The sequence below is a fragment of the Catharus ustulatus genome, chromosome 5 (assembly GCF_009819885.2).
Source record: "Catharus ustulatus isolate bCatUst1 chromosome 5, bCatUst1.pri.v2, whole genome shotgun sequence".
Taxonomy (NCBI): Eukaryota; Metazoa; Chordata; class Aves; order Passeriformes; family Turdidae; genus Catharus; species Catharus ustulatus.
The window spans coordinates 4,061,375-4,083,690 of record NC_046225.1 but is presented as its reverse complement, the minus strand read 5'-3'; the positions used below and the strand labels follow the sequence as shown (position 1 = coordinate 4,083,690).

The following is a 22,316-nucleotide window of genomic DNA, read 5'->3' as shown; positions in this document are numbered from 1 at the left end:
CTTTACATGGAAGTGAATATGGCACCTTCTGTTTACCTGCTACTGTTGGCATTTGATCCAACAAGAGCTGTGATTTTTAAGTGTTTATTTAAGACAAGGATAAAAAGGGAGCCAGTCAATTGCTTTGCTTCTTTTAACCTGTAAAATGTCACAACAGGAATTAAGTACTTACCAGCATCTTTTCAGAAAGCAAAAGCCATTCTTGGAGAGGCAGAAGCTATAAAGCATGAAATCCACTATCCTAAAGCAAAACATGGGTTGTTGCCATGAAATGGCCAGCAGAACTGTCCTGAAATCTGCTGCAGATCTCAAACTCTTTTTGGTGAGCTTTCCAAAAGAAGAATCAGTGATTTCACTTGGCCAGAAGGTAGGATTGTGTTATCTTGCTTACTGAAGTTTAATGAGCTCATTTCACGTTTTTAAGTGCATTTTCTAACAGGGATTTCTCTTTCAGAAATAATTTAGGGTCATTTATATTCACTGAATGCCTGACCTATAGAACTGCTGCATTATGTTCTTTAGAAAAGAACCTTCCCAGAGGTGTATTTGATATGTGAAAAATGAGAGACTGACATTGTCACACAGTCATTACAAGTGAAAACAGCTTGAATCTCTACTTGACAACATGAAATTAATGATTATAAATAGAAACATTTAAAATTATTGAGAGCATTACAGTATGGTAATCTTCATATCACAGTGTTTTAATAATAATAATAATAATAATACACCAAATCAGAACAGTAACTTAAATTTAAAATGCTAAGAACAGTTCTCATAAGTTCTTTTTTTTCCAAAATGGAGCAGCTTCCCTTTTCATTCTTTTTAACACCATGTTCTGCCTGTCCCTGTGGAGGCTTAGATCCAAAGACTCCTTGAATTTTAAGCTGACATCTAGAAATCAATCAGTTTTTTTGTGAAAAGTAGATCTTTACTTGAGAAGCAAAAGATCCAGGTCTCTGCAGTACAGACATTTAACACCATATTTTCTAAATGATAAAGTTGGGTGCTAGCATCAATATAAAGGAATAAAATGAGAATTGGACTAGCAGAAAATGAAATTACTGTTATGTTTTATTTCTTGAATGAAAATGTGGAAATTACTGTGGCTGCTCTTGGTTGGAGAATTAATTCTGGTGCAAGATAAATTGAATGCTAACAGCTAAAAGCTGTGCCATGTAATTGGCCTTCTACAATTAGGTAAGGCTTTGTGTGACAGTCAACCAAAGCCTAAAAAATTACTACAAAAAAGGTTACTTCAAGTGACAGAACAAGCAAGGGGTATTCAGCCTTTCTAATATATTTGGAGCTGAAAGATTTTGGATGAAAGAGAAGAGTTGCTCTTGCAAACCTTTCTCTGCAAGTGCAAGTGGGATTTATAGGAGGTTTAGAACTGATTTTTGGGTACAAGTCATCTGGAAATCATTGAAATAAGTGAAAATGACACCAGAGCTGCAAGGAGTGAGGAGATTTGCCATTGTCTCCTGATGCTCTCAAGAACAACATAAATAGATTTGGGGCTGGCCAGGGAGAACACTGCTTGTTGTGGGACTTGTGACTATCCCTAACAAATGGGACTGGGCCGAGGTTTAGCCTTGGTATTAAATCAGAAGATGAGGAAATTTAATTTCATATCTGGGCAAACTGTGGCAGTTGATAACTGGTGGCAGAAAATAGCTGGTTTTCTGTCTATGTGGATAAAAGAGAATACCAATTGGAATTGTCTATGGAAATGGAAAAATTTACTGAATTGAGGATGGATGAGCTGCTGCTCAGCACCAGAAGGAACTTAAAAACCCAACCAATGTATGGCTTAGTATTTTGGCATGTATAGCAAATGCTACTTGCACATCATCACTAGCTATTTTTTTAAATTGAACTCACTCTTAAAAAAATCCCCAAACCCTCACAAGTTAAATATTTTATATAAGAGATGTCATTTTTTTTCTAAGTTGTGGAACTGTTGACCATTTTTGTATTTTTACTTCATTTGCATGAGGAAAGAGAACAGGAGAGAAAAGGAATGAAGTATTAAAAGCAAGTACATTAAATTCCTTTGATTCCACAAGTTCACTAAACTTGTCATCACTGTTGGGATGACAAATGGCAGGAGGAGTCAAAGTGTCTCCAAGTCCAGCACAGGCTTTGTTAAAAAAGTATTAATTTGCAGTAGGAAGAAAACCCAAGGAAGGAGCCCAAGGGAAGGTGGGGTAAGAGTAAGTGAGGTAAGTGTCACATGCACCAGGAACTATGAGAAATGTGCTTCTTTGGAGGGAAGGGAACAATTTCTAAAGGTGATTATAAAAGCCTCTTGCTCAATGGAGCAATGTCTGTGCCAGCTGTACAATTTGGGCTAGAAACTGTAAATCAAACCATGTCAGAACAGCCTGAGCAGCAAAGTCTTGGTTTGGGTGAGTAAGAGCCTGCACTGGGCTGGGTGGCTGCTTTTCCTCTGAGACATCAAGTTAGTCTCTGTGCTAATTCTTCACAGTGGCAGGCAGGGTCCCACAGGGAATTGTTGGATACCTGCAGCTTGGTGAGGTTGGGCTTCCCAAGCTTAAACACAGAGCAGTTGACGCATGCAGTTTTGTCATTGAATTGCTGTATCAAGTACGACCAGCAGGCTCCATAGGGCTGTGAGGTTTGTGTCCTCACTGTGCCATGCATTAATTTCACTGCTGGAAGGGGCTGGATAATAAAGCTCAGTGGGGATCCCTAAATCCAGAGGTGCAGAGACACGAGCTTCACAAGAATAAACATTAGCAGCCAGCAGTGTTCATCAGCACAGCCCCACAGTGGGAGGCAAAACATTTGGAGTTAAGCCAATGTGCTAAGTTAACAAAATTTATTTTGTGTTCAGCCACTCCAACCTGTGTGCTACTGTGCTTTAGGGATTGATGCTTCTCTTCATAAATATTGTCTCCACAAGTCATGGGAAGTAAAGCATGCATGAAGATGAGACAATACCCAAAATTAACTGAAAAGACCAACTTCGAGCTGTATCCTTAGATACCAAGTAAGATTCTACTCCAATTAGTGTCCAGTTTTCCCTCTTCCAAGATAATTTATAGTTTGGCAAAATGTGTAAAAGCATGTAAATCTAAAGCTGAAGTTTCAGCCTCAATGCTATCTCCAAACATATATTCTCAACAACAGCTTTATCTAAATTTATTTATTTAAATGCTTTATCTAAATTTATGTTTCAGAGGCTGCCTTGGCAATTTTAAGAGCCATCCTAAATCCTAGTCTAAAATTCCCTAATGATAATGGTAAGCTGTCCCATTGCTTTAAAGAAGCACCCTAAAGCTGTGGTACTGATCCTAAAAAGGATCCAAGGCCAGGAAGGTTTGCTAATCATTCATTGCAGTGGCTGTTTAGAAGTTGGTAACATGGATCTGAATTGTCTCTTCCAAAGTATTTTGACACGTGAAGGGAATGAAAGAGGAGGAGGAAAGGGATTCTTTGTTAGTTTTGCCATCTCTTTTGCCTGAGCTAGACAGTATGAGTAGAGATTTGGAAGGGAAAAAGAATATGTTTGAAAATTTCTGGTTTAGGATTATACAGTAAGTATATGCTTTGTCAGTGTTCCAAATGTCTGCTGTTCACAGTTTATACAAACTTCATGCTCAGTTGTCAAAACTTATGCAAAACTATGTAGGCATGTAGTTTTTTGTTGTCACCCCTTTTTTCGCAGGTGCCAGACATGGATCTCTTTGCCTGCTCTTAGAAGGGAAACAGAGTGCAAGTACAGCTCCTTTCCTCTGTAGGAGAAAAGGTTACTCACTGACTAACAGGATTGCTCAGACTGCAGAAAACTCACTCTCTTTTGAATGAGAAAGAAGTGTCACGCAGATAAATCACATAGGCAAAAAACAAATTAGCATTTGGTGACACAAAGCAATGAGTGGTTTTGACAAGAGTGCAATCTGGTACAACACACATTTAACAGCTTTCTGTGCTTATCAGCCTGTCAGTGACCAAAGAATACACAATGCTTCTGAAGCCTAAGGAGAATTACCCAAGATGTGATCTGTGTTCAACTTGCAAGTTTTTTTCCACTAGGATTTGAGATACAGAAGTAAAATATTTATAGCCACTTAATTAGTAGGAGGCTTTTTTTTTTTTTTCTAGTTAAGAGTACTGAGAAATGCATTGTTTCCATATAATCAATTATTTACTAGAAGATTTTGGGCTCATATCTTTGAATTAGGAATGCCAATTAAGGTTCCACAAAGCAGTTTCATACCTTTTTGGTTAAGAAAAAACTTTTTCCAGTTCTAGGCAAAACATGTTGACATGGCTGGTGATTTCACTGTGTGGGCAGTCAGGGCTCTGCTTTGTGGCTGCAGGAAGCAGCAGGAGCTGGAGCAGTGGGGTGCAGGGTAAGGCTCTGCTCTGAAGAGTAAACACTTTTCACAATTATTTGTAGCCCAGGGAAGCAGAGGAGTCATTTCAGTAATTTCAACAGGTTTGGGATGAGGTCACCTTTTGTAACTCAGCCCTTTTAACTCCAAATGCAATTTCATCCAAGTCAAGGAGCTGGCAAATACGGTTACTAGTGATTTGCCCTACAACCTGTATGATGTCTCTGCTCTTATTGTTTCAGCTAAGAGGATGGATCATGCCCAAAGAAAATTACAGTTTCTGTAAATCCTACCTTTATCTTCCCCATGTAGGTAAGTACTGACAGGAAAAGTTATCTGTGAAATGATCTGCATTGTGCCTCTCTCTGCATGCAAAAAACCCAGCTAAATCTGCACTAGATGCAGTGGCACCCTTCCATTGCCTCCAGCTTCAAGATTTGTTTATGTTCTGTGGAATAACCATTGTTGATGTTGTTCATTTTTAATGCTGTTTGATTACTTGTAATGAGCAGTCATAGTAATAAAATGAGGATATATGAAAAAACAAATGTCCATGCTAACCATAAACCCAGAGTATATCTGCAATATTTAGGTGAGAGCTTATTCCCATTTATTTGTTCCTGACACACTTGGATGCTTTTTACAATGAACAACACAACACTGCAGTCCAGGATGACAGACTGACCTCCAGGCCTGGCCCTTTATCAATAACAGGAATGAAATCTGCTGAAAACACGTCTGGTTTGTTTGCTAACAGAAGAGCTCCTAAATGAGGTTTCTGTTCTGCACAAAGTGGAGGGAGAAGAGGGAAAAGAGAGGACCAGGAAAAGATGTGTGAACACAGGACATGAAGGTGGCTTCAGGCTATACCTGGGAGAGTTCAAGGGAAGGTGCTGGGAAAATTAATCTCAAAAGAAGTCTGTGTGATAGGGAGCAGAGGCTCAGCAAGATCATTATGGGAATAAAAGAGCAAGCTTTTCTAGCCAACAAGGCAGGCCTAAGGGAATGTGAAAGTCAGCATCTAAGTCTAATGAGCATTTGCCTTCCAGAACAAGGCTCAGCCTGTCAGAGAGGGAGCCTGATGATATTTCTCAAGTGGAAAATGCATGGCAATGCTGCACCAGAGAAAAGTGACATCTCCTCTCACCATGGGATAATAAAGACAGTCTTTGCCATGGACCTGCACCTTGAGAGGGTTGTCAGCACTTGGAGGACTGGAGCAGCACAGGTTAGTGCAGGCATTGGAATTTCTCTCCATTGATTTCCACTTAACGGATTTTTTTTTTCCAAAGACGAAACAAAAGATCTTTGGTCTTGTTGAGCACATTTATTTTGCTGAAAATGAATTGGTGGTGAATTCTTCCTTCTCCAAATTTCCTTGGCAAGCCAGAAACTCTATAAAAAGACAGCTTTTGCTAGACTTTTCCCATTCTTTTCTAGAGTTCCCTTGTACAGGTAAAGTTATGCACCCAGGGCATGGAGCATCCATTCCATACAAAATCTAATTTTGCAGCATTCTCCCTGGTGATGTGGTTTCCCTATGAAAAAATCTATCTCTGTGGGGGTGGGAAGTGTTGCCAGGATAGGTTTCCATATTGTTATTGCCTTCTCTGGATACTTTTTGGTAATTTCTTACGTGACTGATTAAAGCTAGTCGTTGCAATTCAATGTAATATTGTACAAAGACAATATTACCTGTGCTAGTAAGAAAGCCATGCTGGGTAATATAAATTAGGCTGGAAGAGAAATCAATGCATATTTTCAACTTGGTCCCTCTGTTAGACCTTAACTGCCATAATTATTCGTGTTTAAACTGCAGAGGCATTTTTCTTGCAGCCAGTTAGCCGAGTGCACCTCAGCAGCCTCCATGACCTTACCTGAGTAGCCTCGCCAGCCAGGTTGTGTGGGATGGAATTGTCACATCTCCTCTTCAGGAGCTCCTGTGCTCTCAGTGAAGTCTAGAAAACTACTTTTCTGTTTGAGCTTTGGGGATGGCCTGCAGTAGTGTTAGAACAAAGGGGCAGATCAAATCCCTGTGCTAAAATTGTTTGGGTGGGCATGAACCAGCAGCACCCCGACCTGCTGTGGGTGGGAATGGCCCTTATGCAGGGGGACATGTTCCTCACAGCATCATCTCTTTCCTTCTCAGCCTGATCCAAACGTGAGGAGGGGTTGGTTTGGGAGTTTCAGCATCCACCCTGGGCATTTCTGGGCTGGGGAGACACCGATGAAGGGGTCCCAGCGCTGTGAGGGGCAGCTATGAGGGGGTCAGTGCAGTGGGAGATTGCGGGGTACAGCGCGGGGAGAGGCAGGTGTGTGAGGGGAACTGTGAGGAGCTCCTGGGGCTGTGAGGGAGGAGCTCTGACAGGGGTCCCAGCGCTGTGAGGGGCGGCTGGGAAGGAGTCCCAGTGCTTTGAGGGGCTGCTCTGACGGACTCCCAGCGCTGTGAGGGGCTGTAAGAGAGCAGCGGCGTTGTGAGAGGGGTTCCCAGCGCTGTGAGGGGCTGTACGAGAGCAGCGGCGCTGTTAGGGGGTTCCCGGTGCTGTGAGGGGCTGTGAGAGGTGTTCCCAGCGCTGTGAGGGGCTGTAAGAGAGCAGCGGCGCTGTGAGGGGTGTTCCCGGCGCTGTGAGGGGCTGTAAGAGAGCAGCGGCGCTCTGAGGGGGTTCCCGGCGCCGTGAGGGGAGGCGATTTGAGGGGGTCCCCGCGCGCTCCCTCCCGCCCGTCCCGCTCCACAGCGCTGAGGCCGGGGCGGGCGCGCGCCCGGCGCTGATTGGCTGCGGCCCGCCTCCAGCCCGCCGTGGCCGCGGGTGGCGCCGCCGCTCCAAGTTTGTGTCCGGGCGGAGCCGCCGCCGCCCGCGGGCTGCTCCGGCTCTGTGCGCTCCATCCTCCGCCCGCGGGCTGCTCCGGCTCTGTGCGCTCCATCCTCCGCTCGCGGGGTGCTCCGGCTCTGTGCGCTCCATCCTCCGCCCGCGGGCTGCTCCCGGCTCTGTGCGCTCCATCCTCCGCCCGCGGGCTGCTCCGGCTCTGTGCGCTCCATCCTCCGCCCGCGCGCCGGAGGAGCAGTGGTCCGGCCATGGCGGGGCGCGGGCGGCGGCGCTGAGGGCTGAGGGGGGTGTGTCGGTCCCCGAGCGGGCGCCATGCGGTCCCTGAACATCACCCCGGAGCAGTTCGCGCAGCTCCTGCGGGACAACAACGTGACGCGGGAGCAGTTCATTGCTCTCTACGGGCTGCAGCCGCTGGTGTACATCCCGGAGCTGCCGGGGCGCACCAAGGTGGCCTTCGTCCTCATCTGCGTTCTCATCTTCGCCCTGGCGCTCTTCGGCAACTGCCTGGTGCTCTACGTGGTGACCCGCAGCAAAGCCATGAGGACCGTCACCAACATCTTCATCTGCTCCCTGGCGCTCAGCGACCTCTTCATCGCCTTCTTCTGCGTGCCCTTCACCATGCTGCAGAACATCTCCTCCAACTGGCTCGGCGGTGAGGGCCGGGGCCGGGCTGCGGGGAGGGGGCAGCGGGGAGGGCGGTGAGGGCAGCGGGACCATTCCTGCCTGCCCTCTTTGAGGGACCCTTCCTGCCCTCCTTGAGGGATCCTTCCCCTTCCCTCCCACCCTTCTCCATCCGTCCCTCACGTTGTGTTAGAATAACCCGGTGCGCTTTCCTGCTTTTGTATTCCTTAAAAGTTGCGCCGTGCGTGTGGGGAGCGGTTCGTTGTGTGGAGCTGGCCAGGGAGCCTTGCCGTACTGCTTTATCTCTTTTTTTTTTTGGTTTTATTTTTGCTTTTCCCGCTAAGTAATGAAATCTGTCTGGCAAGTGAGATATCAGTCTTTATAGAGCTTAAGTTCCTCTGACAGCTGTCAGCCCGTGGATAGACCTCCTTAACCTTTTGTGAGGAAAAAGAATTTTCTTGGAGGAACAGGTGGCTGAGACAACATGGAGAATTTATGCTGAAATAATGCATAGTTTTAATTTTTCTGTATTTCTTTTTTCTTGGGACTTATGTTGTCTTCCTGTTGATGTTAAAAACCTTTTCATAAAGCCTTCCTGATGCCAAGAAAGAAGGATTTCCTTAACCTTTTCTATTCATCCCAATTCCAAAGTAGTAAAGAGCAAGCAGAGAAAGGTGCAGTAGAACTGTATATGGTATTTATCTTGCTTTTTTTTAGTTCTTAAAACGGTGTTTGACAGTAAGTGGAAAAATAAAAGGAATGATTTTGCAGCAAATTGTAGCCAACATCTTGTATAGCCACAAATTGAAATATTTTTCAGACTATTTCAAAACGATCAGAAAAGATGTTGATAAAGTGACACATTTATGTTTCAATTTCCAAGGCTAACTGTGTTTCTGTTGTTTGGAGACAGTGAAGGTTATTATCAGAGATTTAATTCCAGATCTTCCCAGACTAGAATGCTGGGTGGGAATGGACAGGTTGGAGGAGACTTGGAGCACATGTGAGAAATGGGTTTTATTACAGAAACTTCAGTGGGAGCTGGTGAATACAAAGCTCCTGGGACTTACTGATAGTAAGGACAACTGTGCTATTTTCTTATGAGCTGTTTTGGGGAAGATCTGTGATTCTTCTCTCTCCTAAGGAAGGCTCTGATCTTCCCAAAAATCTGATCAGAATCAACTGAAGCTTCCATGTGGGGTGAATTGCAGGAGATAGGGCATGGGCATGTGGAGCAGCATAGGGGAAAATATCAATGTCTTTATTTACACTTTGTTGCTGAGGGTGCCTGACAGAAATCTAGAATGTAAAAGGTCTGGCATAGTTACCACAAATCTCTTCAGATATTCAGTATTTGGGTAGCTAAAGTACACTGTTCTCTGGGGGTTACTGTACTTTTTGCTGCCCTCTTTGCTGTGCTCTGGCATTTTCACTACAAGTCCATCTGTAGGTCTTTTGATCTGGTGAAATCATGAACTTCAACAGATACAGTGTTGGGAGGACATTAAGTAATATCACTGATGGGTGTTTAACCCTTTACTCTGTGAGATGGGGGGTGAGAAATAAATTTGAGGAAAACAAATACATGAACTGATGGTATCCCAAGGGTATCTGATTGCTGATGCTTACACGGTGAAGCGTGAATGGTGACTACAATTGTACTGCAAATCAGAGCCTGCCAGTCCTGGAGGAGTCTTTTCCTTGCCAGCTTAACTGGTTTAATGCCTTTTGCCTTTCATTTTGGAGTCTGAAAAAATCTTACTCTCATCCATTGTAGTGCAACATCACCCAGTAGTGCACGATCCAACTCTGTTACAAAAAAGGTGCTTTGACTTGTGATGTATCCTTGGTGGACAAAGTGGTTCATCCTGAGACACTTGATGCTAGAAATTTACTGGGGATTCTGAGCCTTGTCACTTTATATCTTGATTTATTTGCTTCACTAAAACAAGGCAGTGTGAGCTGTGTATGTTTTGTACCTGTCTTTAATTTAGAACTGGTTACTTCCATGCCTGTGTATGTATGTGTGTGTTTCTTCCCTTTCAGAAACCCACAGAAGAAAGGGAGAGGGAAGGAGAGAACTGCAAACACTCTAATGCAAACAAAAGAACAGCCACAGTTTCAGAGCAGCTGAAACAGTGACTTTTTCCATAGCATTTTCACTTATACACTCTGTACTTCACCTGCAGTTAAAAATCTGTGTTCCCCACTTTGCCTGATGATCAAGCAGCACTAACACAGAGCTTTTATAAGGGTAGCAACTGGAAGCAGCACCATGTTCACTAAAAATAAATTTGAATTGGTCCTGCTTTTGATTCTCTGATCTCTTCAAGAATCTGTGTAGCTGTGTGAGTGTGATAGTGGTAATATATGATTTAATTTCCAAATTTAAACTTTGCAGCTGAAATGGCTGTCATTTCTAGAGGAGCTTTGAATGAAAATCTGGCATGCTCATCTCTCTGTAATGCAGAAGAAAATGAAGACTGTGGCTTTGTCATAAATGATCTCTGGGATCATTTTTATTGGTAAGAAGGATGAAATGGGAGCTCAAGTGGGAGTAAATGGATGCCTACAGCAGTACCAGTGTGTCTTGGTGCAAACTGAAGCAGCTGAGGACTTGCTTTCATATAGTCATAGATGGGAGGCAGCAGTAGTGGTCCTGACAGCACTATTAAAGATAAATTTGGGCTTTTGTCTCTGGGTCAAATATTGCAGCGGTTTCTTTGTTTCCTGACATTGCTTAGTTAGCTGAGTGTTGTCTTTACAGAGCTGCCTGGGGCGATGGGAGGATTAATGTGATGTGTGATATGACAGTCCTGGTGAAAGATAAGGGCACTACTTGAGCTTACCACACAGCCAGCACCGTGCTACATCCTTGTGCATTGTGCATCTTATCAGTGGGAATGTGTGCTCTCAAGACAGGTGTCAAAGGGTGACTTTTCCTGTCACTTTGAGAGTAGGGAGTCATCTGGCACCCTCCTGAATACTGAGGTGCCCTCCTGTATCTCCTCTGGCCTCCAGCTGCCACTCAGGAGAGGGGTGGGTCTTGTGTGTGTGGCTGTCAGGTCTGGTGCCTCTTGAGGTGACACTTTGCTCTTCTCTTAAGGCTTGGTGAAAAACTGACACCTTCTACCCAGCTGAGTTTTTAAGATGCTTTCTGTTCCTTACCAAATGTCCTAGGTCAAGCAGTGTGCTGCCTTACAACTTCTGTGTGTGAGAGCACACAAACATTCTCGCTGAGAGATGAGAACTCAACATTGCATCTGTATCAAGAACTGGTGTAAAACAATGCATTGCCCAGTTATGCAGCACCCATAGGGATCTGTGTGGTGATGACTGATGTGTACTGCCCCAAGTTACAAAATATGAGAAAAATCAAGTTTGCTTCAAGTGAGGTGGAGAGAGCTCATTACAAGCTGTGATAGAAATTCTAGTGTGAGGGGTTGATCAACAGCATTTCACCAGAGGAAGGAGCAATTTAATTTTTATCAGAGAATGGTTTCAGGCTTTTACTTTTGTTAAAAGAAAAAGTGATATTTGAAATGACTAAATCATAGTTCCAGGCAAAATGTCTGGTAATGAAGGCATAAAACATTGTTTAAGGGAATGCCATTTATATTTGCAGTCTTGAATGTGTTATTAGTGGGAAAACTATTCACTGCTTGAATAATCTGCAGATTTTAACAGGCAGTGCACAAGGAATACTTTTAGCCTCTTGAAAAAGAGAAGCAATTAGTTATTTTCAAATTATTTTCTTTCCCAGTGGAAAGTGGTCAGTATCAGATGCTGCAGTGCTGTCTTGACTGACAATCTGTCGGAAGTGTTCTCTGAAAGCCTAACACTGTGGAAATTTAAATATTTTGATACATCCTTAAGTTATTAATTAAAGTGTTATCATTGCTTAAATGATTCAGAAGATTCAACACTTTTCTGTACTGTCACCAATGCAGAAGGTAACACAGTTCTGGTGATTTTGAGGTGATCCCAGCACTTTAGCCTTTAACCCAGCACTGGGAAAACTTATGGAGTGAGATTTCAATAACCTTGACTGAACCTCACTGAAGTGGACTCTTGTTCTTTGTGTTTGTTTGTTAGCCATATAATCTTCAAACCATGTTCCAAACAGCCACATTTTTACCAGCTGGGTTATAACAAAGATGTAAGCTAGAATATTCCTTTAAAGTCTTCTGTTGCTCTGTGTTAAGTCTGAACACAAGTGTGAGAATTCGATTGAAATTGTTTTAATTTATGTATTTGACACAACTGGTTTTTTGTCTGTCTCAGTCAAACCAGTTCCTTCTTGTAAGCTGGAGTGGCTTTCAGCCTGACCTAGCAAGCAGAAGTTTCCCTGTTCCTTGTTCCCTTCATGGAAGGTTGGATTAAGTTTTCAGAATTTTCTGTCTGTTTTCTATGCTGTTACTGCTTAAGGTGTCCATAGCATCTCAAAGCTTGACTGAAAATTGGATCAGATATTTCTCAGGCTGTTCTGAGTTTATGGATTGTTTCTGAGTAAGATATAAACACTGGTCTAGTAAGGAAAATAACCCTGAAGTGAATAGCTGATACTAAACTGTAAGAGTGTGATGGAAGTATGGACAGAAAATTCTCTCAGGGTCAGAAAACAGCTAAGTGAGAAATACATTGGAAAGGGCATTTTTACAGAATGATTTATACCACTTTCCAAGATGGCTGGGACTTGAGAATGAGTAGTGGAGAATGGCTAATGTGTTAAGAATTGAATGTGGACTTGGGAAAGCTGTGGCAGCAATAAAACTTGAATAAATACAATAGGAATCTGTACAACTTAGAAAATGCGGGCAGGAAAATGCATTTGGTTTGGACAGTGGCACTAACAAAATTTGGTAATCAGCAGAGAGGGAGACTTGGAGAACAGAAGGATGATGAAGAGGTTGAATTTTTCCTTTTATGCCTCCTCTGTATATCTCACTTGACAGGATGATGCATTAAATGCTGAAGTGTACAGATAGACTGATATCTAAACAAGCTTAAGGAATGTGTTTGCAACAGCAGAAAAGGTAAAGTTTTAAACAGGTAGCACCTTCATAAACTGGACTGTAATCTGCCAAAATGAAAAAAGTAGTAAGTGTCTTTGTAACTTGACATGTTTGAAAACAGATGATGGAAGACTTGGTCAAAAGTGAAATAGGAGTGAGTGTCAGACTGCTAACAGAGCAAGTGAATGTGTCCTTAGACATCTTGGCTTTGCAGAAGTGTACAGTAAAGAATAAAGAATGGCTCTGGAGAGCTGCATTTGACAAATGGCTTAAACAGATGATTTAGCAGTTTAGATGTTACAATAAATCTGAGAATCTTGGTCTGTCATTTCTAGTAATGGAGTCTAGTGTTAAGAGCTGTTGCATGCTTTATTTTCTGATCTTTGCAGGTGCCTTTGCTTGCAAGATGGTGCCATTTGTTCAGTCCACTGCTATTGTCACTGAGATTCTTACCATGACCTGCATTGCTGTGGAAAGACACCAGGGAATTGTGCATCCACTAAAAATGAAGTGGCAGTACACCAATAAAAGAGCTTTCACAATGCTTGGTAAGATTTTAAGCATCTCTAGTAATTGTGTGGGAGAAATAATCTTCATTGTGGATGGCATGGCCATCCACAGCCAGAACAGAAGGCATTGATTTGACCAGTGTTTCAGAGGCAAAGTTAATTGACCTTTATAAAATAGCTCAAGGATTGTGCCTACAAGTGCAGTATTTCAAAACTCTCACAAGCAACTTAACGTCTGAAGTCAAAAATGTACTTAAAGATAAACCTTTAGCAGCTGTTTCTTTTTTTTTTCAAGAAAGGTTCAAAATGTGCAAGCACTGCTTAAGCAATGTCACAGGGAAATGGCCCTTCCATTGTTACACAGATTTCCTTACTGCTCCTTATGCAGATGAAGTGGCTTTTCCTGTGGAATATCATAAATAGAAATAGTTTGAGACAGAACGGTAATGTCAAAAAGAGCATGCTCTTATTGATCTGAGTGTTGACTGATGTATGCCTCACAGAAAACTTTTCTTGGCTACAATTTTCTGCCTTGCCTGACTTTTCAAAGCTGTTAAACTGTTCATACTGATTGCTGCTTGTTGGACAAAGTGTTTAAAAATGTTTTTGTTTGCAGGCATAGTCTGGTTGCTGGCTCTTATTGTTGGGTCACCCATGTGGTACGTGCAACGGCTTGAGGTAGGTTAGGTCAAATATGGGTTTGCTTATTAAACTCACTCCTTGCTGCATCTTCCTGTACCTTTAGGTGGAATTGAATCAGCTCCTCTGAAATTAGAGGGGGATAAGGGAGGTGGAACTTTGCTTCTGTGTACCAGCCTGGGAAAAGCTGAGGGTTGGAACTTGCATGCACTGGAAGAAGGAATCCCAACAGGGACTAGTCGTGCCCGCTCTCCCTAATTGCATCAAAGAACAATAATTACATCTGTCACCTCCACTGTGGCTTTCTTTTGGTGTATAGATGCACAGAGCAGTAGAGGGCTTAGATTGCTGTTTCAGGATCATTAGTGCTCCCCAAGATCTGGAAGAACTGTGCTTAGTTTAAAATTAATTAGCTGCTCATTAGAGTGGATGAGTTACCACACACGTTTGGAGGTTAAGTAGGAGGCTTGGCAGAGTCTGCTGCTCGTGAGTCTGAATGTTAATAATTTTCTTTTTTTTTTAAAGTGAAGTTTCTATACATCCTTCTTTTTTTACTTACAAAATGTGTAGCCAAGGTCTCCTTTGAAGTGCAAATCACAGCATCTCCCGGCCTCTCTTTGTCAATTTGGATTGAGCCCGATACTCAATGTGGAGAAGTGCTTGAAAGAATTTTATCACTTCAAAAAATCTGTTGAATTTTGGTCATTCCATTAAGAGCAAGGAGTATCTGAATATGCTTGGGTTTTACACTGGGGAAAAACACCTCAGTGACTCATCTTCTTTGCATTTGTTACAGGTTAAATATGACTTTCTGTATGAAAAAGTGCATGTTTGTTGCTTGGAAGAATGGGCCAGTCCCATTTATCAGAAGATCTATACGACCTTTATTCTTGTTATACTCTTCCTTCTTCCACTGATGCTGATGCTTTTTTTGTACACTAAAATTGGCTATGAACTCTGGATTAAGAAAAGAGTGGGAGATGCTTCAGTTCTTCAAACCATTCATGGGAGCGAAATGTCTAAAATATCAAGGTTTGTAAACAAAATACACTTGGAACTTTGACTTAGAGAAAGCTTTTTTCCTCATTTTTTTATTCCTATGGAATAGACTTGAAAATAGACTTGAAAAAACCTTGCAAGACATGCTAATGTCATGCTGCAAAATGTTCTGCTGTCCCAGCAAAGAGAAATGAAGTGCTAGATTTATGTGATGATGCATTTTTCTTTTGTTTCCAAGGGAATTGTGTCCTTCTGAGCATTCCTTGAGGGTTTTATTTGCATCTACAGCCATCAGAGCATGGTCACAGGTGTAACTTGAAGAGAGATATGTAACTGCCAGCCAGTTCCCAGTGATTCAGTGTGGAATTCTTGGTGCAATTTCAGGAAGAAGAAGCGAGCAATTGTTATGATGGTGACAGTGGTGTTTCTCTTTGCAGTCTGTTGGGCCCCTTTCCACGTGATTCACATGATGATGGAATACAGTGAGTACCTGCCATATCTCATAAAAATGTCTGGGTTTTTGGGGTTTTTTTAGTAATGGAATGTTGGGTTGTGAAAAGTTAATGATGCTACAGCATTCAGCTCTGGAATACCTTCTGCTAGCAAAGGTTGGTGTTGTGCTTATAAGAAAGACTTAAGGAAAAACAGGACTGTTAGAGGGGTGAGCATCTCTGTGTAGATTGTTTTTCTTATCATGTCTGTTATGCTGAAAAGTCAAAAGTACTTGGCTGGAAGGTAAAAGTTATTTCTGAGCATAAAACCTCTTGAAGTTTTTTATTATATTTAATTTAACTTAACAGTTTTGAGTTAAACTTAAAATGAAACATACATCCCTTTTATTGAGGTAGGCATATTGGAAATATAAATACCAGACATCACAGTGATGATGCCCAATGAATCCAGCTGGAATTTTTCCAGTGCTTTTTACTGAAAGCAGCTTGGAAATGCCCTCAATGCTTGTTGTGTTGGCTTTTTTTGCTATTTGCCTGATGCTCAGGGGTCTTCCACTGTTCATCTCCCCCTCCTCCATGGATACTGGAGCAGCCTTTGTGCAGGAGCAAGAGGAAATTTTCAGTAATTGTACTCTACTTGCTGAAGGCAGGAGCTGTTTCTTTGTCTCCTATCACAAATAGATAAATCAATAATTCAGCCAGTCAGCTTTTTGGCTCATAAATTTTCATCTTCCAATTGTTTCTGTTACTACCTACATACAAAGCAGGACTGTGTAGTAGATGTTGATTTTATGTTGTTGATGAAACTCAATTACTAATGCTAAAACTGGATATAAATAGTCTAAGTAGTAAGCATTTATAACATTCTGTGCTTACAGAATGTTTTTCTTTTCCTCTCCAGGTAATTTTGAGAAGGAGTATGATGATGTGACAATCAAAATGATCTTTGCAATTGTCCAGATCATAGGGTTCTTCAATTCTATTTGCAACCCTATTGTGTATGCTTTCATGAATGAGAACTTCAAGAAAAATTTTCTGTCTGCCCTCTGCTTCTGCATTGTGAAAGACAGCACATCCCCAGGCAGACAGCTTGGGAACTCAGGAATTACCATGAGGAGGAAAAAGCCAAATGCATCTCAGAGAGATGCCATGGATTCAGATGAAGGCAGGAGGGAGGCGTTCAGCGATGGCAACATCGAGGTCAAGTTCTGTGATCAGCCAGCTTCCAAAAGGAATTTGAGAAGGCACCTGGTCCTGTTCAGCTCTGAGCTGACTGTGCACTCTGCAGTAGGAAATGGACAGTAGCATCACAAGGGGTTTGGGAATGGAGAAATCATTCTCTTTGTGATCATTTCAATAAGCCATTTAAAAGAGTTTGCTACTTTGCATGCTGAAATGAGGGGGGAAATGATGTGTGGACTCTAATCATGTTGGGCTAGTGGCTGAGAAAATGTAATACTTATTTATGAAGACAAGGAGTAAAACTTTGGAAAACAGCATTACTGTATGATTTCCAGAAGAAAAAAAAATATTTTTGTCCTGAGCTAATTTAGGGCTTGTTTGCCCTCTGCTTTAGGTAAACAAAACAACTGCTGCTCGCTCCGTTTATTCTGTGTCTGGACTGTACAAGCTGAATGCCAGAAGACAGGAAGTATGGAGAGAATGTGCACCTTTTTGGGAAAACTTGCAAGTCTGCTCTCTGCAGCTTTGAGGACAGAGCAGCCTCAGCTCTGAGTTCAGGAAAGAACTGCTTTAGAAAAATGAAAGGGATTGTGGAAGAGTTATCCAGAACGTGACTCTGAAGAGATTTAGGATTTTAACATCGCATGCACGTTCAGATTTTGTTACCATATTAATAATTAACAATGCATGCATAATTACTGTGCTGTTTTTACAGTTAAATTCTTGGGTACAAATTTAAATGCCATTGTATTGCCCTGCAAACTGCATTATTCTGCTGGAAAATGGAGGAGCTGCAAAAATGCTGTACAAGAGAGTGTAGATGCAGGAGGTGTTGTCTGTAAACACTGAATTGAACTTGCAGTCATGCTTGGACACATGACTCTTGGGTTGAAAGGGTGGTATTGCCATTTTCTGGAGGGTTATAAGGGCCTCATCCAGTCTGATGGGACTTCACAGAAGACTTTGAATGGAATATCATGGTCTTTTGACCAGACATGCTTGTGTTTTTGTCTGTCCATCATCTTCAAAGGGGATTAATTGCCATCTGAGAACTGGGCCAGTGCTTGGTTATTTTAGGTTTCCCAGTAAATTGTGGGGTTGATATCCATATAAATTCTAAATGTTTTTGCTCTCAGTGGGCCAAACTGCAAAATTGCAAAGGTGTGTTTACAAGTGTTGGACTGGGGGGGATGTGTGATCTAGACTGGCACACTGGGATCTGATCCCATAAATGAGGCCATGAAATGCAGAATTTGCCACTCCAGGTGAGGCTGGGTGGGATCCTTTAACAGCCTGTAAAATGTCAGTGCTCACTTGTCACCCCTTGCCTCACCTATGGGACCTTGGTGCTGCCAGTCAGTTTTAAGATTCTTTCACATTGCTGCTTTACACTTTATTATAAATGAATACTTAGGATAAAATATCCTTGTATAATTTGGAAGTACTACAGATTGCAATGGGTTTGTGACACCCTTTATTAACATATATATTTTTATATTCCATATGATACACTCCTGTGCAATGACAGAATGTTCCTGACTTGTCCTGAGGGGCAGGAATTAAGAGCTTAATGGATTATTATCATAATAGTTTTCCTCAGCAGATGTAAAGTTTAACTGCCTGATGGTGAGAACTATGTGTTTGGACAGAATCTGTGACTGAAAACTAATTTATTGTAAGCTATTTATTTATTTGTGCTGCTGATTTCAGTGACAGATTTTAACAAGCATTTAACCAAAACTTCCAAGTATCTTATGTTTTTGTTTTGTCTTACCTACTTCTTCTGATGTCCCATAAAATGTTGTGTCAATGAGTAACTGTTGTAGTATTAATTTTATTTTCATTAAAGTTCCTTTATGGCTTTGTTGGTGCTGTTTTGCACTAGGGGATGTCTGCTGTAAACTTTTCATGGAGTTTCTCTTTGTTTAAAGATGCATGTGAGCTTATCTGTGCCTCTTTAGTGGTTAAATTCCACCTGTTACAGGTGCCAGCTGCTCCTGTAATCCTGAGAGCTGGGATGTGAAGGACTCTACAGAATAAGGTGAGAAAGGGGAAAAAAAGTCCAATTTCTTAGACTTCCTTCTAAAGTAGAAATGTTTCAGCACAGATTTATGGGGCTATGGTTAGATTAAATAGAAACCAAAATACAAAGGACAGTTCTCATGTTGTTCTTAATGGTAATTATATTATTTGTACATTTTTGTCAGCATTGTTGTTTTGAAGCCAGGTAATTTTGTCCTGGCTGCAGGAAATAAAAGATCCATTATTGATGTAAGCACCACCAGGATTTTCCCAATGTTTTTTTTACATCTGTCAGAGCTTCAGCTTTGATTTAGCCAACCAAACCAGATGTTCTGTTGAAGTGTGTCAGTTTGGAGTCCAGGCTGTCCTTGCAGAGGCTTGTACCCTGTGTGTGGCTGTAACTTCAGACCAGGAAAAGCCCTGCTTCCCTCAGCCTGCCTGTGCTTATTTCCATTTTCCAGTGACAGAAATATTCCTGTCTAGTGAATTTATCAGAGAACATAAAAAACAACCACACTCATTTCCCTAAACTGAGACTATTTATCAAAGCTGTTGTGGTGTTTGAGGAAAAATGTTTCTTCAGGTTTTTTATTATCTTAGTTATGAATTAATTATGGTAAAATTAAAGAGAAACTTGTTTTATTCTCAGCTGCAAGGGGCTAAGCCTTTAAGTTGCAGTGAGATGATGCCAGGAACTGGCAGGCTGATGAAGACAGGAACCTGAAAGGACACATTCAGCTGAACAGAGACTCTGGAAATTGAATGGATGAGGGAAAAGTGTCAGATTTGTCAGCTTGTTCAACTGATACCAGAGCATTTATAAGGAAAACAGTGAGTAGAAGGGAGTGAACCCTCTCAGTAACTGTGATAGTAGCAATTTAAAATATCCACTATGGGCCTGTCCCAAGGAATAACCAATTGCCAAGGATGGCCAAAGCAGCAGAGATGTGTGATGTGCCTGCATCCAGGGATTAAGGACAGAAATTCTCAGCTTGGAGACCTGTTAGCCTTTTCTGTGTGCTGATTACAGGATTAGCTCATGTGCAGTGCTTGGATGTGCTGCTGGCAGAGTCTTTGAGCATGGCAGAAGCTGTTGAAACTGTGATCCAGCAAAGTGAAAGGGACACCTGAGAAATGAGAGAAATACTCTCATAAGAGGAGGCTTAGATTATTATTGCCCAGGAGGAAAAAAAAGAAAAAAAGATAAAAGGTGTAAGTAGAGGCTTTAGTAGAGCTGTTGACTTGGACAGATGCCAAGATAATCATATAAGCTATTTTCTACGGATTTGAGCTCATCTGAGTGTTAGAAAAGTTGGGAGAGTTTAGGAACTGTATTCAGAGAGCAGTTTTGTGAAACAGCATCTCGGGGCAAAAGGCTGGGAAGAGTGGATGCTGCTTTTTGGTGCCTCTCCAGGTGGGAGCAGTGGAAGGGACCAGGAGCTTCACCAGCCTGAGGAGACAGGTAAATGTGGGTTTAATGTACACTTAAGAGGATAGATTGTGTATATCCCTTCAGAAACACTGACATTACAATCTCTTTATGTTTATTTATTTACTCAGAGTCCTGCTTTGAACCCTAAAACTGGTTTCCAGGAGTACTGCTGGACACTCAAGCCAAAATTAACTTCCACTGTTGAAGCTCCAGTGAAGCTGATGGATTATGGAGTGATTTTAAAAGCTCTGGTGTGGTTTGAGATGAAGGGTCACATGCTGGTTTATTATTATCAGAGTTTATTCTCCCCTCAACTCCTCATCCCCATCAGTACAACAAAACCTGCTCAGTCAAGAGCAGGTTCCTTTCATTCCAAAAAATAGACTCACAGTCCTACAAGTCAGGCTCACACAATGTTTGTTTGCTACAAAAGTGCTGTCCTACAAGGCAGGGTTGTTTGTGAGAGGGTTTAATGGTATTTGTGTGTACCTTATGCCTTCAGAAAAGAAGAAAACTACTAGAGAGACAAACAAATGTCTATAAATTGCATCTGTGCCCTGTAGGGTGTTTAAAATGCCGTCCAAGACTTGAAAAGATGACTTGCTGAAAAAGGCAATTTTCAATTTTGTTTCTCAGCTTTCTGTAGAGTAATACAAAGCTTTCTATGAAAAGCTCTTACTGACTTGCATTTTCCTTTTTTTTTTTTACAAAGCAGAAATTTCTGTTTATTTCTTATTCTTTGGAGAAATAATCATAAAACCTTTTCCCCAAACATATTTTGGAATGTGTTCAGTATATGAAAGGGACTCTGTCCTAAAGTGAAATAATGTGCTTGTATTGAAAAGCTTTTTTACATTAGCACTTAGAGGAAAATGTCTCTTTTTAAGAGCTTCTGTTGAGATCTCTTTACAGCCTTCTAGTTTTTATTTGCTCTTTTCAATGCCATCACTAATTTTTCCTAAATTAATTTCACCAGGGTTTCTCAGGACTCAATCTCATCAAATGAATTTACTGTTCCCTTGGACATGGTCCTTTTTTTCCTCTGATATTTTCCATGCTTTATTAAATTGTATGGTCTTACACCATCTTTCCTCATGCTCCTGAGCAAAGCCTTGATTAAATGATTTAAAATCTATGGCACAGTCTCCATAAATCTCTTGTTGCATCTTGGAAATTCATGAGAAAGCTTTCAGGCTTTTTCAGTGCTCTCAGATCTGATTTGTAAATCTATTTCAGATGGGAAAATGAAATGGGCATCCTTGTGTCCTGGAGTGACTTTATGATGCCTGTATACCTGTTTATGCTGCTATTAAGTTCTGTACCTTTGAGACTGGTATTTGCATTACTATTTGCATTTATGCCACCTTGATAAATATTCCAATGTATGCACCTAGACCTCTTGCAGGAGCAGGGATAGTTCTCCTATGGTATCACAGGTGCAATCTTTTCATTTCATTTTCTGCTTCAACAGTCTGCTCAAGCAAAAATTAGTCAGGGTTGAACTGTATTTTCCAGTGTTGACAAATAAGTTCTTGACTGACTTAATAAAGCAGAAGTGCACTGACTTACAGATCCATGACACTGGAGGGGAAAAAAGATTTCAAATATTTTAGGAAAAAATATTTTTTTTTTTCTTAAATAATCTTTCTACTTGTGAAAGAAAAAGGTCAACATGTTTGGGGTTTTAAAAAAAAATAAATTTATTCCTAGTTACTTTTTAGGGTGCCTTTCCCTAGTGTGCAGATTCTGCTGTGCAGGATGAGAATGCTGCTGAGTGTGTGGGAAGAGGCTGAATTTTAGTTCTCAATTTGTATCAGGGCTACTCTGTGCTCTGCTTTTTGAGAACCTTCTGCTTTCATGGAGTCACTGAACTCTGCAGCTGTCTTTGTCTAAAATCCCTCTTTTCCTAACAGCTTGGTTTAGTAGGAAGTTGAGCTTTGACTTCTGCCTTTTGCCTTGCTCCTTTTTATTTATCTCAGTGGTTTGTTTTACTTTTTCACTTAGTATCTTTTTTTATTTCCTATTGCTTTCCCTGAAGCAACTCCTTGTGACCTTATCTCTTTTATACAGATTGGAATAACCAGGCAATGAATTCTGAGAACAAAGTGAAGCAGCCCTGTGGTTCAGAATTTTTATTCCATCAAGTCTGATTATCAGATTCCAAGCTGCATTTCCAGTCCTTATTTCAGGCACCCTTGGAAAGACCTTGCCCACTCCACTGGTTACATTAGGTTTGCATGTGTATATTGTTTGTGA

The 22,316-nt window shown here is 41.5% G+C and overlaps 1 protein-coding gene across 2 annotated transcripts; it reads left to right on the top strand.

The window, feature by feature from the left end:
- The first annotated feature begins 7,197 nt into the window (after positions 1–7,197).
- Positions 7,198–18,423, top strand: QRFPR (pyroglutamylated RFamide peptide receptor). Of its 2 annotated transcripts, none has more exons than XM_033061144.1 (6): positions 7,198–7,841; positions 13,215–13,373; positions 13,951–14,012; positions 14,770–15,005; positions 15,410–15,454; positions 16,326–18,423. In XM_033061144.1, exons 1-6 carry the CDS (start codon positions 7,502–7,504, stop codon positions 16,327–16,329), a joined length of 846 nt encoding a protein of 281 aa, XP_032917035.1. In that variant the 5' UTR covers positions 7,198–7,501; the 3' UTR covers positions 16,330–18,423. The 2 variants fall into 2 exon arrangements, with proteins under 2 accessions (XP_032917035.1, XP_032917034.1); XM_033061143.1 differs by having other exon boundaries at positions 15,357–15,454.
- The last annotated feature ends 3,893 nt before the right edge of the window (positions 18,424–22,316 follow it).